Source organism: Pimephales promelas, chromosome 10, assembly GCF_988280905.1.
Source record: "Pimephales promelas chromosome 10, fPimPro1.hap1.1, whole genome shotgun sequence".
NCBI classification, from domain to species: Eukaryota; Metazoa; Chordata; class Actinopteri; order Cypriniformes; family Leuciscidae; genus Pimephales; species Pimephales promelas.
Genome location: NC_142778.1, coordinates 34,568,252 through 34,585,483, shown reverse-complemented (window position 1 = coordinate 34,585,483; position 17,232 = coordinate 34,568,252). Strand labels below are relative to the sequence as shown.

At 39.6% G+C, this 17,232-nt stretch overlaps 1 protein-coding gene across 3 annotated transcripts; it reads left to right on the top strand.

Moving 5' to 3' along the window:
• Window positions 1–51: 51 nt before the first annotated feature.
• znf296 (zinc finger protein 296) lies at window positions 52–16,811 on the top strand. Of its 3 annotated transcripts, none has more exons than XM_039684281.2 (3): window positions 55–264; window positions 4,411–4,722; window positions 13,193–16,811. In XM_039684281.2, the coding sequence occupies exons 1-3, from the start codon at window positions 213–215 to the stop codon at window positions 14,656–14,658; spliced, it is 1,830 nt and encodes a 609-aa protein (XP_039540215.2). In that variant the 5' UTR covers window positions 55–212; the 3' UTR covers window positions 14,659–16,811. The 3 variants fall into 3 exon arrangements, with proteins under 3 accessions (XP_088972645.1, XP_039540215.2, XP_039540214.2); XM_039684280.2 differs by having other exon boundaries at window positions 58–264; window positions 13,190–16,811; XM_089116519.1 differs by lacking the exon at window positions 4,411–4,722 and having other exon boundaries at window positions 52–264; window positions 13,190–16,811.
• Window positions 16,812–17,232: the final 421 nt, after the last annotated feature.

The window sequence follows — 17,232 nt, the reverse complement described above, 5'->3', positions numbered from 1 at the left end:
TAAGACCGAGGAGGAGGATGATGATGGGCGGGTTGAAGAGCTGGAGGCGTTGCTCATGCCCTCCTCCTCCTCCTCCTGTAGGGCCAGCACACAGAGACAGTGTGTGAACTTGAATACTGACGGGCTCAGCAGCAGTCACACATCATTGCTGTTTTATGAGATTTAAAGTGTTCGCTTAGTTTTGGTGTCGTTCTAGAGGAGCTTCTCTCACTATGTCCAGACGCAAACTCGGCAGCAGACCGCAACACCTGAGCGCAATGCAAGGTAAGCTGGATTCAAGACAACTTCATTCACATTTACACGAGAAAACACAACATATGCATGGAGAACCGAATATGGATAATGTGGGAGAGAAGGCATAACCAATAACGTTAGCCAATAACTTTTCACGTGGTTTGTGTCTCACTCAGTGCGTGTCCAGAACTTGACATTGGAGTTGAAATGATAACATGCCCTCATGTTTTTTTTTTTGTTTTTTTTTTATTATTATTTTATTTAAATATTGCTGTCAGTATCGAATCAATAGTCGTGTTAAATGTTATATATAGGCTATTTTTTAGGTTAACGTTACGAACATTGCACTTCCTTATTGCAACTTCACGATATCTTTATGTTTTGGTGTCGTCACTCATACCTAACCTCAGTGTCTACTTTTTAATATTTACAGTTAGTTTTTATATTTGTTCACACCCTCATTCTCGGATGGTATTTTTTATTTTACCTGCTGACAAGTGCGCTTGCGTCACTTCCCATATTTCTGCTGTTGTTGTTGTTGTTTATTGACATTATTAATTGATTGATAAACACAGTCGGCGTACTAAAATGTATAATTGGATATGAAATATTGTTTTGATCATGGCAGGATCATCGTCTTGTTTTGTTTCATCTTCTAACTGTGGGCAGCTGTGCGTGCCTCACCTGACCACAAGACTTGAGTCTTGATGTGTGTGTGTGTGTGTGTGTGTGTGTGTGTGTGTGTGTGTGTGTGTTGGCGGAGTCTGATTTGTGAGTCGGATCTGTTCAATGAATCGGTTGAACCAATTCATTGACTGACGGGGCTAAAAGGCAAAGTTCCTTTAAAAGCCGAATGTCAGAAATATTTTAGTAAACTAAAATGTGTTTTTGAAATGTTGCTATCACCTCGGGTAATTTTAGTATTACAATGAAAGTGAACATTATATTTAGGATTTTAATGACTTTTTTGTGATCTAAACTGAGACATATGAAATTGTATGAAACATTCCAAATAATACATTAGATTAAAAAACGTGATAAACCGCATTGTATATGGCTCTACTTATCAATTAAAATATTCTCCAACGAGATGTCAAGGGCCACGTGAATGACGTGAACAACCGTTAAACGCGTGAAACGAACTGTCCGAAAGAATCGATTCACTTGAGAGAGAAAAAATCGGACTTCCAGTCACTAATTTGTGAGAGAGAGCAGCCGCGCCTTTTGCGTGTCGGCACAAACAACCAGAGCTGTTGAAACAGGAAAGGTGACATTTTTGAGTAACCACAGGTGAAATCCTCCCCTTCCCAGGACTGTCTGTACCTGCATCGGCATGGACAGCCTAGCCCGGGCAGTTGGATCCAGTCCAGTCTCTCTCTCTCTCTCTCTCTCTGTTTTGTGTGTGTCTGTGTCTGTGTGTGCTATGGAGTCCATGACCACAGCAGCGGCACCCAGGTCAAAGGGCAAGTTCCTCTTAACTCGCCGTCTTTACAGTCGAGTTAAATGTGCTCTGAGCAGGATCTGTGTCTGCAGCAAATTCATTGTGTATAAAAATGAAATCCTCCATAAAGATGTAGCCTACTTAAATATGGAGATGTGATTCACCCCAGGCGGCCCAGATGCTGATTTGCTTCTGTATAAATGAAATTCAGCAGCGCATTGCAGCCTTAAATGTTGCCTTTATCATTGCAGAGTAGTGTTAGCAATGTAATGTTTCTCTATTTGAAGAGTTCAAAGTGCCATTTGAAATTTTCTTCTAAAATGCTCATTTTTATCAAGCTTATATATTTAAGTTCAGTAATTTCACTTAAATGGCAATGAAGATTACTTATTAATTGTCATTTAAGTGAAATTACTGAACTTAAATATGCAAGCTTGATAAAAATGGTCATTATAGAAGAAAATTTCAAATGGCATTTAGAGGCTTTTGCATCTGAACTCTTCATTTGTAATTCATTCATCAATTTTTATTTTATTTTATCCTATGCATTTGCAGCAATGGCTAATGCATGAAACGTTCAATTTAGGCACAGATATTCCTCAATTTAAATGCACTTTTTGTAAAAATATATGATCAATAAGTTGTTTGACTCAGAAATGAAAAAAAAATCCCAGCAATTTTCAACTTATCTCAACTTAATTCATTTTTAATGTCATTTAATTTTAAATGACTTAGTTTATTGTACGTAAACATTTAAGGCAGCTTAATGTTTACGCGCAGCTTCAGTGTAAACATGACATTAGACGCACTAAGGGACGAAAATAAGAAAGACACTTTGAAAATGAAGTAAAAATAAAGTGTTTCTTTCTTCTGTTTGGCTTCAGCTTTTGACCTGGCTTGATTTACATACTGCATACGCTCATTGGCCCCGGTGGTTATGAGTGGTGTGAAAGACACCTTGTGTATGTCAGCAGACTTGTGAGCATGGCAGGACGACTACAGTGCAAAGAGCCTGATATATCAGCACGCACTAATGGGTGAATTGCTCAAGCGTGTCGGAGCTGCATCGCTCCACTTCCTGTCACAGCAGCCCTCGGTGGCAGAGACACAGGAAGTGGTCAGTATCTGTATCTGCTGACCAGACACAGCCTGCTGATGATGACAGTTTAGCAGTACGCCGTCGCCGACAAATGCAGAGAACTGAAAGTAGCACATTAGTAGAGAAACGAAGCTGTTGCAAAGCCGCTCAGTTGGGTCATTTCGAGATTTCAAGGGCTTGTTGCACTGTGCTTAACCCCTTGTTATCGTCGTTTTAAACCCCGCTTGTGTTTAGAAGTGGGATTGGCACCACCTTTTTACCCTGTGGTTAAGAAACTACCCTTTTAAAGGTTGTGTTGTTGACCCTGTATTGTGGTTGTGTGAAACGAGAATGTTACAGCAACCAATCGTGTACCACATGCTTTGGACAGTTACAGAAACACCCTGTTTTGTATTAAGGACAAATGGTGACTGAAAGCACACCAACTGGGATAAATAAGTGACCTTTTCACTACCTTTTTGTATCATTCAGTGATAGTACCATCCGAAACATATGGTATCAGGATGTAAAATGCGACAGCCTTTCTATGAACGTGTGTCTCTTTCATCCAATCATTGACGTTGACACTGCGAATATGCAAATGAAAATAGGGTTTAGGAAGGGACAGTTTGAAATGTCATATTGTTATTAGTTTATAAATAACAAGCATACATCGTTGACACCATGTGACATGAAAGGGTTTCTTTAACCCAGGGTTTAGAATGACCCAGGGTTATAGCACTAAACCAGGGCTGGATATTAAAGGAGTCAAAAAACTTTTGCTGATTAATTAATCCAAGATGTCCACGTCTTTCTTTCTTCAGTCGAAAAGAAATTAAGGTTTTTGATGAAAACATTCCAGGATTTTTCTCCATATAATGGACTTCAATGGGAACCAAACGGTTCAAGATCTGCAAACTGTTCAAAGGGCTTTAAACGATTCCAGGCGATGAATAAGGGTCTTATCAAGCGAAACGATCGCTCATTTAATGAATAAATAACAAATTTTAAGTTTTATAAGCTCAAATGCTCGCCTTGCTCTGTTCTGTGATGAGCGTCCGTGACTCATTAAAATGAACAAATCTTTTTCTGAGTCAATTTGTCTGTTTTGTTCATTGAATGAACCAAATGACTTGGAAAAAGATTTGTTCATTTTGATCGAACAGGAGAGTCACAAACGTGTGTCACAGAACAGAGCAAGGCGAGCATTTGAGCTTCTAAAACTTACACTTTGTTATTTATTTATTAAATGAGTGATCGTTTCGCTTGATAAGACCCTTATTCATCGCCTGGAATCGTTTAAAGCCCTTTGAACAGTTTGTAGTTTGCACTGAAACTGTCTTTTGGACCTTGAACCGTTTGGTTCCCATTGAAGTCCATTATATGGAGAAAAATCCTGGAATGTTTTCATCAAAAACCTTAATTTCTTTTCGACTTCTTGACCATCTTGGATGACATGGGGTGAGTAGACATTTCAGAGAAAACATTTCATTTCAAAGAAAGACATTTCAGATGCTTTTTGAATAAAAAAAAAATCTTAAAAATGTATATATTATATATACATTTCAAGTGGCTGGTAAGAGTGACTGCGTTAGCTTGGTGGATCTTTAATGTCAAGCCCTACATTAAAGAGAGTTTTATGGTGTTCTGCTCACAGACGCTCCGGATCCCTCAGTCGTCCCTGTGGCCTCCTCACCATCACCCGAGCGGATGCCTCCGCCTGAGGACGGAGGTCGTGACCTGCTGACATGTGGCCAGTGTGGTCAGGCGTTCCCGCTGGCACACATCCTCACCTTCATCCAGCACAAACAGGGCGGGTGTAGCGCAGCCAGAGCCCAACCCCAGGGCCACACCCCTCCCTCCCCGGCCAATCGCACGCAGGTGGAGGCGGGGTTTGTGGAGCTCCGCCGCGTGACGGGCAGGAGATGGAAGGAAGAGCCAGGTGTGAGGGTGGAGGCCAACCGAGCCGGTGAGTTTCTAGCTGCTAATTAGTGTCTTTTTTTTTTTTTTTTTTGTAAACTGTCCCCTCATTTAACAGCCTCGTCCCCAGTCCGGCTCATTAGGCCGCCGTTGCTGTGGCGCTGAGGCCTTGGTGAGTTGGAGAGTTAGAGACGCCGGGTCTAATTGTGTGGAAGGGATAGGTAGTTCTGCGACACACGCGATCAAACGTACACTTATACACACACCCTTGGGGACGCTGGAAAGACACCTGAGCACACCTGAGCATCTCCTTAGCTCTGTCTCTCAGGTGAAGTGGCCAGGTAAACACAGCATAGTCAGGCCAGCAAACTGCACGACTCCCACAGCGCAAAGCCCTCATTATTCCTGCGCTCAGTGCTGACCTGGCCTGTTATTCCCACTCTTCAAACGTGCTCTAAATATAAAGGTCCCAAAAGTTGCTGCGATTCCACAGTAAATAAAACATTTCGGGGTTCCCATTTCTTTTTCTTAGTGCGTAGGCTAACACTTTACTTAAAAAAGACTGACGTGACACCTTCATAATCATGACATGACATGAAATGAAGGAAGTTTTATGCATGTTGGACAGCTGTCATTAAGTGTCATTCGCTCATTTTAATGCAAATATGACATTGTTTGAACATTAACCAATACATCATAAACCATTACATAGCAAACTTAGCTTTATTGGTTAACATTACTTTAAACTGTCAGGTGGTTGGTTTTGCCATTGGCTGTCATGAAGCCATTATAACTTTTTAATGACAAATTCAATTAGTACCACTAGTCGAGGTCACAAGAAATATTCATGACACAGTTATAATGCCTCATGACAGCCAATGTCAAAGCCAACCACATGACAGATTAACTTCATTTAATGTCAAGGTGTCATAACAAAGACATCTCAAACAATGTCATATTTGCATTCAAAATGTCATTATTGAGCGAATTACACTTAATAAATATATGAGTGAATATATATACAAGTGATTCTTTCCCATGTTTGCAGTTTCTCAAATCATTTGAACATCACAGTTAATGCAGTTTTCCATCAAAATAAAAGTTTTGAGGAATTTAAGACAGCCGAGCCGTAAATATTAGTTTTGTAGTTACTTTTTCTTATTTTATTTGAGTCGCGTATTACTGTAGAAATATTTCTTTAGTTTTTATTTAGTAATGTACATTTGTTTTAGCAATAATAATAATAATTATTATTTTATAGCCACAAAAGAAGCACAGAAATGTTATTATCAATCAGAATTTTCATTTTTTTTTCTGAAAAACCACTTGTGCAATGAAAAGTCTTCATGGTTCTTCATGGAAGCAAAGATGCCAATACACCTTTAAGACTGTAAAAAAAAAAATTGGGTGAAACATTGAACACTTTCGACTGTTAAACAGGATGTCGGTGTGTGTGTGTGCGCTACTTGTGTGTGTCTCAGTGCAGTAGTGGGCCGTAGAGGGACTCGTCCGCCTGTGCAGGTGTTGGTGTTTCTCAGTATGATGCTATTGAACCGTGACCTGAATGCTGCCTCACATGGGCAGGACTCTTTCCCCCTCCAACACGAGCAAACCAAACATTTATTCGTTTATCAGACCGGCAAGCAAATGATCACGATTGATTGTGATTAACAAACGCACCCTTGCTTTCGGGTCACTCCCTCTAACACACATGTTTGCGCTTCCTTCCTTTTCATGCTCTGCATCCGTCCGTCCACGTTTCTTGATTCTCTGGGGTTGATTCCCTCTTGTGTTTTTGTGTGTGTGAAGGTGTGTGTTGCTGATAAAGGTGTCAGGGTGAGAGGTGCAAAATATGCTAATGTGCTACTTCCTCACCGTCAGCAGTCTTTGACTATCAGAGTCTATTATTAGTAGATTATCAGAGACCGTAGAATGAGATGAGGGTCTGAGAAAGACTGTCCCAAGCAGAAAACTTTTGCTTCAAAATGAGTATGTGATATACGAGTGATCATTTGTTTAAACTGACATGTCAGGGTTGCCAGGTCTGCATGACAAAAACATGCAGAAGAATATACTGCCATTCAAAAAAAATAATAATAATAATATATATATATATATATTGCCGCATTTATAAAAACTATAATATTGTGACATATTTTTACACTTTAAAATAACTACTCTTTAATTTAAAAAAAAAAAATATTCCTGTGTTTGCACTCTAAAAAAAATGATGGGTTTTATTAACCCAATTTTGGGTCAAATATGGACAAACCCAGCCATTGGGTTACATTTTTAAATCACATTTTTAACCCAACATTTGAGTTTGTCCACATTTGACCCAAAATTGGGTTAAAACAACCCAGCATTTTTTAGAGTGTGCCCTTCTTCTTATTATTCTTATTATCATTGTTCAAAATTGTTATTGAACAGCTTTTATTTGAATGTATTTTTTATTTTGTTGAAAAACGATGTAAAAATCTTTACTGTTACAGTGTTCCTTTTGATCAACATGATGAATCCTTGCTGAAGATTACTGCAAATTGCTGAACTCAAACTTGAGCGGTGGTAAATGCCACTCCGTAACCAAACCGCTTGAACTATTTTCCATTTATTCGTATGTATGGGCATAACATATAATTTAGGTTATCTCATTAAAAATAACAAAATTACAAGTTTGTAGCCATAGAAGAAAGGTGAAGCCTGACAAATCCCATGTCATATTTATATGTATTTTACATAGAATGTAAACAAAATACGGACGTAGTATCCGTGACGTCACCCGTAGGTTTCTGAAGAGCGTTTTTGAAGCCTAAATTGGGCGGGGCCGGCCGTCGCCATCTTGGCAGCGCGTCACCTCTCGACTCTCGTCACTACCGGATAAAATAAAATGGGCAAAGAGGCGGGTCTCCGATTCGGATTTAGGGCCAAAAAAAAAAGTTATGTTGAATTTTGTCCTAAACCTACTTCTGCAAACTAGTCCCTGGTTTTTCGCCCGACGTAAACCAAACCATTTGTTTGGCCTATTCTCTGGACTGTCTAGATCAATAATTATTGAAAAAAAAAAAAAAAGTTGAAATTTTGCATTTGGTTGGCTATTTATAATGTGGTCCCTGGCAAAATACACCCAAAAGCCAATGAAATCGCTTCATGTTTCAAAGTTTCATAGAGATTGGACCATAGGTGGCGCTAAAACCGTCAAAAAGATCTCATTCTCATTAGTTGTTCAGTTCACGCACGAAACTATGCTAAATCATGCTAGATTCATGGTAAATCATACTGGAACATGGTGAATAATGAAAATCACATTGTAATGGTGTAAAACATGGTCTGTACATAAAACTTAAAACCGTCTTGTGACGCTTTTTTAGCTTAAAGTCCTTAAAGCTACACTGTGTGATTTTTACCCCCATCTAGTGGTGAAAATGTATATGACCATCCAGTGAATATTAGTTTCTGTTCCTCTCGATTCCGATTTGGTTTTAACTCCTACGGTGGCCAATGTAGTCCAAGATTAACTTCCAGTTCGACCTCGTCCATGAGTGTTCACTCAAACGTAAACGCGAAAGGCGAAGCTTGAATTAACGGGTATGTCCCTCTTTGGCTAATGTACATTCAAGATGGAGGCGACCAACATTAGATCCCCCTTACCCGTATGTATTTTCAATGGCATATTATACACTCACGAGAACACTTTATTACTTGAACGAAGTAAATATACATTAATGAGCACATATACTGTATTTTTGAAAGAACTAAGTGTTTTTAGCTAAAAATAAACTAAAAGAGTTACATAGTGTAGCTTTAAAGGCCTGAACTGCTTGAACACCACTAAACGCTGCTTGCAGCTTTAATAAATGTTTGTATCCGTTATAAATGTTTTTACTAAATGAATCTAAATCTTGAAAGAGTTTAAAAGTAACTCAATTCTTGAACCCCAGAAGGATACATTGTCGTTCTGCTTGGATGAGGGCGTTTTGTATGCACGTTGTATTTTCTGCTTTCATTTTGACTCATCCAATGAAAAATCAGTTAACCCACCAACCATCAGACGTGTGTGTGTGCGTGTGGGTGTGTGTGTAAAAGAGTGACATAGAGAGATGTTGGAGTGGAATGGATTATTGAATTAGTTTAGACAATGTATCAATAGTCTTATTTTTATTTCCTCCAGCACTCTCTTTGCTCTTCATTTCAACTGTCCCTTTATTCTCTCTCTCTCTCTGTTCCCTAGAGAGAGAAGATTCTGCCTGCTGCTCGTTAGCGCTCTCAGCCAATCTGCATTTTTAATTAGCGGTTATTGCTTCTGCTTAATATGCAATTGCTACCCTGGGCCAAATGGGAATCCTTACAAAAAGAGTGAGGGGAAAGAATGAAAGAGAGAGAGAGAGAGAGACAGGCTGGGTATTGTGTTTCACTCCAAGACCCCGAGACAAAAGCCCCTGCCTCCACCCGTCCACCCGAGGGAGAGATTTTGGAGGCAGAAGGGGTGTGTGTGGGGTGAAGGTGTAGTCACAGGGGCGATGATTTTTCGGTGTTTTTCATGACCTGTGCAGCTATTCCTTTTTTGTTCTTAAATGAAACACGTTTCCTCCGTCTGTTTTAACCTTGCTTCTTGACTCGAGGCACAGAGAAAAGAAGAGGCTCTTCTTAATCTTCTTCTTTTGCCCCCTCCCGATATAATGCAGAAGGATTTTGACTTGAGGAGATTATAGCACTCTGCTTTGAACCCTTTGTAAGAGAACGGGGGAAAAAATGAAATGAATTTTCCTCTCAGTTTTGGGATCCTCTTTGCAGACGGGCCCCATTTATCAAGGAGGCTGAGTCAGGACTCATTTGCATAAAACCTTCGTTTGCTCCGTTCCGCTAATTAGCAATTTGCAGCTTAATTGGCGCGCGGCTCTCTGAAATAGAGACAAAGCTAACCACGTTTAAAAATACCACCAGAGCTGCTGAAGGAGCCCATCCGTGGCCGTCCTCTCCTGTGAGCACACCTTTAATCAGGCAAGCTTTCTGACATTCCCAGCTCATTATTGCTCCGACACCTGCAGGGGTTTGTGACATGCAGCTTTTCTAATGAACAGAAAATTAGCAAAACGAGGAAAAACGAGGAAAACGTGGTCTCTTGAGGTGATGCAGTGAAACAGGAGGATGAGTTTTGGGCGCGAAGACATGCACCGATCACATTTCACTCCAGAAGGAAATGTTTTTTTTTATATATATATATATATATATATACGTTCACTGTAAGAAGATATTGTTGGTTTAACTTAAATTAAGTAACCTGGTTGCCTTAATTTTAAGTTCATTGAAATAGAAAAATTGAGTTAATACAATGAAGGAGATTGATTTAATCAGCAGAAACTCAAAATATTGAACCAAATCTGAACCAAATAAATTATTTAAGTTGATTTGACGATTTGAAGAAAAAATGTTGTGATTGCAAATCATGAACATATTGTTTTTACAGTGTTGTGACAATATTTTCATGAAAGGAATGTTTTTCCCAAGTTTACATTACTGTTACATCCCCATATATATATATATAATTATTTACTTTTTAATTATTTAATTTTTATTTATTTAATTCTTATTTATTTCATTTTTGACAGAAAAACAAATGCATCGATTATGTATAAATGCAATTTAAATAATATATGATATAACTTAATATTCCATATTTTCATGAAAGGAGTGTTTTTCCCAAGTTTCCATTACTGTTACATCCCCATATATATATATATATATATATATATATATATGGGGATGTAACAGTAATAATAAATAAGAATTTAAAAAATAATAAGAAGATTTAAAAAATAAATAAATAAATAGTAAATAATTAAATATATATATATATATATATATACTATTTATTTATTTATTTTTTAATTTTTATTTATTTATTTAATTTTTAATTCTTATTTATTTATTTAATTTTTAATTTATTTAATTTTTGACAGAAAAAAAAAGCATCCATTATGTATAAATGCAATTTAAATAATATATGATATAATTTAATATTCCACTTTACCATAATATTACTGCAATGACAACTTGGAAGGAATGGCATGAAAAATATCACAATGCAAAAAAACAAAAACAAAATAGGCTTCATTTTAGTTGAGAAAAATTTCTGCATTTGGATTTTGGGGTTCAATATGATCTTGTCCTGCACAGGAATATCTGCCAAAATGTCAGTATACAGCAGGTATATAACATGATTTCTCTTGCTTTTATTGTTTTTATAGGACTGGTCAACGTTGATGATGTTTTTACACAAAATCTGATATAAACTAAACCAAATAATCTCTTAAATCAAGGCATGCAATGTTTTTAGGTCATGTGATAGCATTGTAGCTGATTGAAACATTTATTGTTGCATATTTTTTTAATATTGGGCCCTGTGTAATATGCCATAAGTATAGTATGTTAGCATTATTTTCTAAACATAGCCATGGACCTGCCCTGTTTTCTCAAGTATTTGTGGTTTTACCTGTTTTGTTCTGTTTTCTGTAAATGACCAAGTTCGCCTGCAGCCTTTCCTTTCTGCTGTTTCATTTTCAGTGCGTCATGAATGATACACATCTTTCCATTTCACTCAGCATTATTACTCAGATATGTACAGCATGTTTAGTATAGACATTCACACAACATAGAAATGCAGATTCAGTTAATGGACCTCATCAGTTGGCCACCGCATGGCTAGGGATATACAGTATGCATGTTATGGGCCATTTATTGATTCCAGTACTAAATCAAGGTGGTAATCGTTGTTATTTTAGAAAATAGACGTGACCAGGTTGTAAATATGAGATCCCGAATTAGACATTGAATACGCACTTATTCGTATTTATTGAAAGGGGAAGAGAATTTCATGTGTAAAAAATATTTCAACAGAATGTCCTTTTATAAATTATATTAGACAACATTTTTATTCAGAAAATGTATTAACTGACTTTTTGGTAGCACTTTACAATAAGGTTAATTAGTTAACTACCTTAGTTAACATGAACGAAGAATGAACAATACTTCTACAGCATTTATTAATCTTAGTTAATATCACAGAAGTAGTTAACTTTTAAAAAAAACTTTTGCTGATAATTTACTCACCCGCATGTCATCCAAGATGTCCATGTCTTTCTTTCTTCAGTCGAAAAGAAATTAAGGTTTTTGATTAAAACATTCCAGGATTTTCTCCATATAATGGACTTCAATGGGAACCAAACGGTTCAATTTCCAAAAAACGGTTTCAGTGCAAACTGCAAACTGTTCAAAGGGCTTTAAACGACACCAGACAATGAATAAGGGTCTTATCAAGGACCGTTCGAGTCATGACTCGAAAAAAGATTTGTTCATTTTGATAAACGAGTTCGAACAGGAGAGTCACGAACGCTCATCACAGAACAGAGCAAGGCGAGCATTTGAGCTTATAAAACTTAAACGTTGTTATTTATTTATTAAATGAGCGATTGTTTCACTAGATAAGACCCTTATTCATCATCTGGTGTCGTTTAAAGCTGCACTGAATCTCTCATTTGGACCTTGAACCGTTTGGTTCCCATTGAAGTCCATTATATGGAGAAAATCCTGGAATGTTTTCATCAAAAACCTTCATTTCTTTTCGACTGAAGAAAGAAAGACGTGGACATCTTGAATGACATGGGGGTGAGTAAATTATCAGCAAAAGTTTTTTTTAAAAGTGAACTGCTCCTTTAATTCCAAGATTTACTTATACATTATTAAAATCAAAAGTTGTTTGTTAACATTAGTTGATGCACCGTGAACTAACATGAACAAACGATGAACAGCTGCATTTTTATTAACTAACACTAACAAAGATTAATAAATACAAATGGTTTGTAAAGTGGTACTGACTTTTTTTTTTTCTTTTTTTTTTTTAAAGGTTTTTCCTGAAATAATGTTAGAATTTTTGACAGATTAAATTGAAAGATTTTTATGTAAATGTTATTATTACTGTTGTTCCTATTTGTATACATGTTTGATTTTGTATATTGATTGTTTTATAGTATAAGAAAAAATGGTTAAATTATTGTAAACAATGCATTGAATTGATTGCAATCATAATTATTTTAAAATTGAAATCCTGTTGATTGCCTTGAATAAAGCCATAAAATCATAAATAAATAAATATGGACCATTTATTTAGTCAAACAAGTTTGTTTTTCTCTCCTAAATGTACTGCCATTTGTTAGGGTGTTTTTGAATGATTTTACACTCTTAGAAGAAACGGTTCTATTTAGAACCAGAAATGGTTCCATCCCCCGCTTCATATATGGAACTCCAAAATGTTTTTTTGGTAAAAGGTTCTATTGGCCAAGTATGATATAGAACCCAGAGGAACCCTTTTTTCAAGAGTGTATAGAACCTTTTAGGGGTTCCAAATACGTAGCGCTGATAGAACCTTTTAAAGTTCTATATAGAACCTTTTCTTCTAAGAGTGTCGGTGTTTGTTTGACTGATAAATTAATTCTCTCTCCTTCTCTTCCTTTCCGAAACAGAAGAGCCCTCCAGTTTCACCTGCCAGGTGTGTCAGTGTGTGTTCTCCGGCGCATGGACTCTCCTCCAGCACGCTCAGAACGCTCATTCTCTCAGCATCTACCAGGTGGAGGACGACAGCGCCGCGCACGCATCGAAACCGCCGGCCACGATGGATCCGCGACACCTGGGCGCCGCCCTTGCCTCCGCGTTCCAGCCGTCCTCCGCGAGATCCGCTCGCTCTCACAAACCTCACGTCTCCACCCCTGCGCCGCGGGATCTCCAGAGCCTGAACTTCTCCATGTGTTTACAGCGCCTGGCGGAGGTGAGCTGCAACAGCGGCGGAGTGGTGCCGTCCCCATCCCCGTCTCCTCCAGCCGCGTCACCGTTCCCCCTGTCCTCCCCCCCACTTCACGCAGGCTTCTCCTGCCAGCTGTGTGGCCAGGGCTTTCAGTCTCTGCGTAGCCTGTCCGCGCACCGGCGCACTCACGCCTGCGATAGACCCTATCACTGCGGCGTGTGTCAGCTCACGTTCTCTCAGAGCGGCGAACTCGCGCGACACATGAGAAGCCACCGGCGTTCTGCAGCCGGACCGGAAACGTCCGATCCCAGCCCTGCCAGTGCGGCGGACGAGGACAGAAAGCTTCCCGGACTGGGAGATAACGATATCTCCGCCAGCTTGGAGGCTGGGAAGCATCCAGGAGGAGCCAGCCTGATCTTGATCTCGTCTCAGTCCAGGGGCGCGGATCGCAACCTGCTGCGGTACTACCAGCCTCTGAGGGAAGCTGAAGAAGAGGGTCAAGGGGAGCCTCAACAGGCTTCTCCCTACGGCAGCCCCTCGGAGGGCTCTCTGGAGAGCGGAGATACGGGCGGAAGCGGAGAGAGCGGGATCGCCAGCGGGAACTGCACGCCGAAGCGCCCGGAACGGGAGGATCGTCCTCAAGGCGAATGGGAGCAAGAGGTGGAGGCTGCGGAGATCGTCACGGACTGGCAGCGGGACAACGACAGGAGGCAGGTCACCAAGAAGAAAAAGGAGGAGGCGTGCGAATTCTGCGGGAAGTGTTTCCGCAACAGCAGCAACCTCACGGTTCACCGGCGCAGCCACACGGGGGAGAGGCCCTACCGATGCGGACTCTGTAGCTACGCCTGCGCGCAGAGCAGCAAACTCACACGCCACATGAAAACGCACGGCGCCCGCGGGACACGCGCACCCTTTCAGTGTCAGCTCTGCTCGGTCCCGTTCACCGTCTACGCCACGCTGGAGAAACACCTCAAGAAGGTCCACGGACTCACTCACGCCAGCGCTGGAGCCTACAGCCAGGGCTCGCTTCCCGATTACATCAAAATGGAGGATGATAAATCCGCAGCTCCGATCACAATGCTCGCGGAGTCTAATGTGGACCTGAAAGAGGAGGACGCTGAAATGAGGGTGAGTGTCGACGTGCCCCCTTCCGCTGAAGAAACTGCGGCTCTGTGTGAAACCGCAGTATAAAAACAGCAACATGACACTCTGATAATGACCAAAACCACCATCGTCTGCCCACAACTCAGTACGTCCATCTTATCGAAAAACCAAGACGACCGTACCCGCCTTCACCTCAAGTCACTCTAGGGAGGGCAAGCTGGTACTGATCGAGACTTGATAGATTCTCATATCAAGTGCCTACTGTGAAGAAATCCTGACTTCTTAGTCCCAGCCACCGTCGTAGAAGGCACTTCGAACCCTGAACGCAAACGTTCGACTACTCGGAGTATACGGAGATGGTTGCAAACCATTTGAGCCTTTAGTTGAGCCCAGAAGACAATCAGACAGGAAGGCCTGCTTGTGATTTTGAATTCTGCAATGCAAGGACCCTACCATTAGCCTTAAAGGTTCATGGATCATAAAAAAAAGAGAGAATGGATGTCCAATCGTGATGTCCTGCAGAGTTTGGCTCCAAGCTTATTAATTAACACACCTGAAACGGCTCGTCAAAGTTTTCAGGACTTTTGCTAAAAAGTTGGAGCTAATCTCTGATGGGATTGGATTGGACACCCGTGGTCTACATCAAGACTTGCACGGATGCATTTGTTTTTTTTTTTTGATGCTGTATATTAAACAGGACTGATTGGGTCTGTGGCAATACATGTTAAAGAGCATTTGTTTGCCATTTAGTTCATTTAGAATGTGTAAATGTATATTTTGCAACTTTTTGTTTTGTTTTTTCTACTGCACAACAAATTAATTTTCGGTGTATTTTGTGAGCCTGTTTAGTCCATTTGCCCGAGCACATAGGAATACTATGAAAAGTTGTTAATTTTTTATTTTTTTTTTGTCAATTGTGTTTTGTGGAATGAAAAGCTTTGGTTTCTGACGAAACACTGGATAGGGAACAGCGCTGTTGAATGGTGAACCCACTGCGAGAGCACTTGTGTTTGTTTGTGTATATGTGAGAGAGTTAGAGACCAGATATATGATAAATCTATACAGGGAAAGTCTGCTTTGTTACAGTTTTTTTTTTTTTAAATGATTATCAATGTCAGGGATCTGTTATGTTACACTTTATGTTTGCGTGGTAACAAATATGGTAGAATAAGTCATTTAAAGGAGTAGTTCACTTTTAAAAAACTTTTGCTGATAATTTACTCACCCCCATGTCATCCAAGATGTCCACGTCTTTCTTTCTTCAGTCGAAAAGAAATGAAGGTTTTTGATGAAAACATTCCAGCATTTTCTCCATATAATGGACTTCAATGGGAACCAAACGGTTCAAGGTCCAAATGAGAGTTTCAGTGCAGCTTTAAACGACACCAGACGATGAATAAGAGTCTTATCAAGCGAAACGATCACTCATTTAAAAAAAAAAAAACAAAGTTTAAGTTTTATAAGCTCAAATGCTCGCCTTGCTCTGTTCTGTGATGCGCGTTCGTGACTCTCCTGTTCGAACTCGTTCATCAAAATGAACAAATCTTTTTCTGAGTCAATTCATTTGTTGAATGAGCCATATGACACGAAAAAAGATTCGTTCATTTTGATGAACGAGTTCGAACAGGAGAGTCACGAACGTGCATCACAGAACAGAGCGAGGCGAGCATTTGAGCTTATAAAACTTAAACTTTGTTTTTTTTTGTTTTTTTAAATGAGCGATCGTTTCGCTTAATAAGACCCTTATTCATCGTCTGGTGTCGTTTAAAGACCTTTGAACAGTTTGCAGTTTGCACTGAAACTCTCATTTGGACCTTGAACCGTTTGGTTCCCATTGAAGTCCATTATATGGAGGAAATTCTGGAATGTGGTCATCAAAAACCTCAATTTCTTTTCGACTGAAGTAAGAATGACATGGACATCTTGGCTGACAAGGGGGTGAGTAAACTATCCGGCAAAATTTTTTGAGAAGTGAACTACTCCTTTTAAATAAGCAATGGTTTTGTATTAATAAGCAAATGTGAAAACAGTTGGACATCCAGTTGTGTCCGTTTCTTCAGGGAGCAGCGAAAAACAAAGCTCTTTTTGTCCTCTGAATATTGTTCTAATAATTTCTGTTGATTGAAATGTCACGTCTTACATGTGATTTCTCCCGGAAATCCCTGTGTAGCCCACCAACTTTGTGTATTTTGTATTTCTATGGCTATTTCTATGATAATTAAAAGACTGAGGCAAAGTCAGAGGGTGTGTGTGTGTTTGAGTATGTGAGAACCAGAAAGTGTGACGGCAAGTCTAACCTGTCGCTACATGTCTCGGATCACATCACGAATTCAGCAGTATTTGCACAGATGAGCCTATCGTTGTTGAGTCATAGTCCGTTAGTAGTACAGTCATATCTGACTAAACCACTGGGTCACTCAGGTTGGCCTTCAAGTAACAGGGTTTGATGGAAAACACCAGATTGTCAGGTCGATTACTCGTCTAAGAAAGTGCGAAAACACAAAGCCGGGAAGGAGATCTGGGATTGAAATGGGTGGGGGAGCGGAGTCATCTTAACAGCGCTTTTTCTTTTGTATCGAAACCTTCACGCCTGTATCTCTGGCCCCTCTAATGAGTGGGACGCTCTATGATCCCTATAGCTCATTAACAAGCAACCTTTTT

What these genes read in the sequence shown, in the direction of transcription:
- znf296 (XM_039684280.2), top strand. Translation starts at nt 213, where the DNA reads ATGTCCAGACGCAAACTCGGCAGCAGACCGCAACACCTGAGCGCAATG. An exon ending in ACACCTGAGCGCAATGCAAG is followed by an intron (nt 265 to 4,410) that starts GTAAGCTGGATT and finishes TTCTGCTCACAG; the next exon opens with ACGCTCCGGATCCCTCAGTC. An exon ending in GGTGGAGGCCAACCGAGCCG is followed by an intron (nt 4,723 to 13,189) that starts GTGAGTTTCTAG and finishes TTTCCGAAACAG; the next exon opens with AAGAGCCCTCCAGTTTCACC.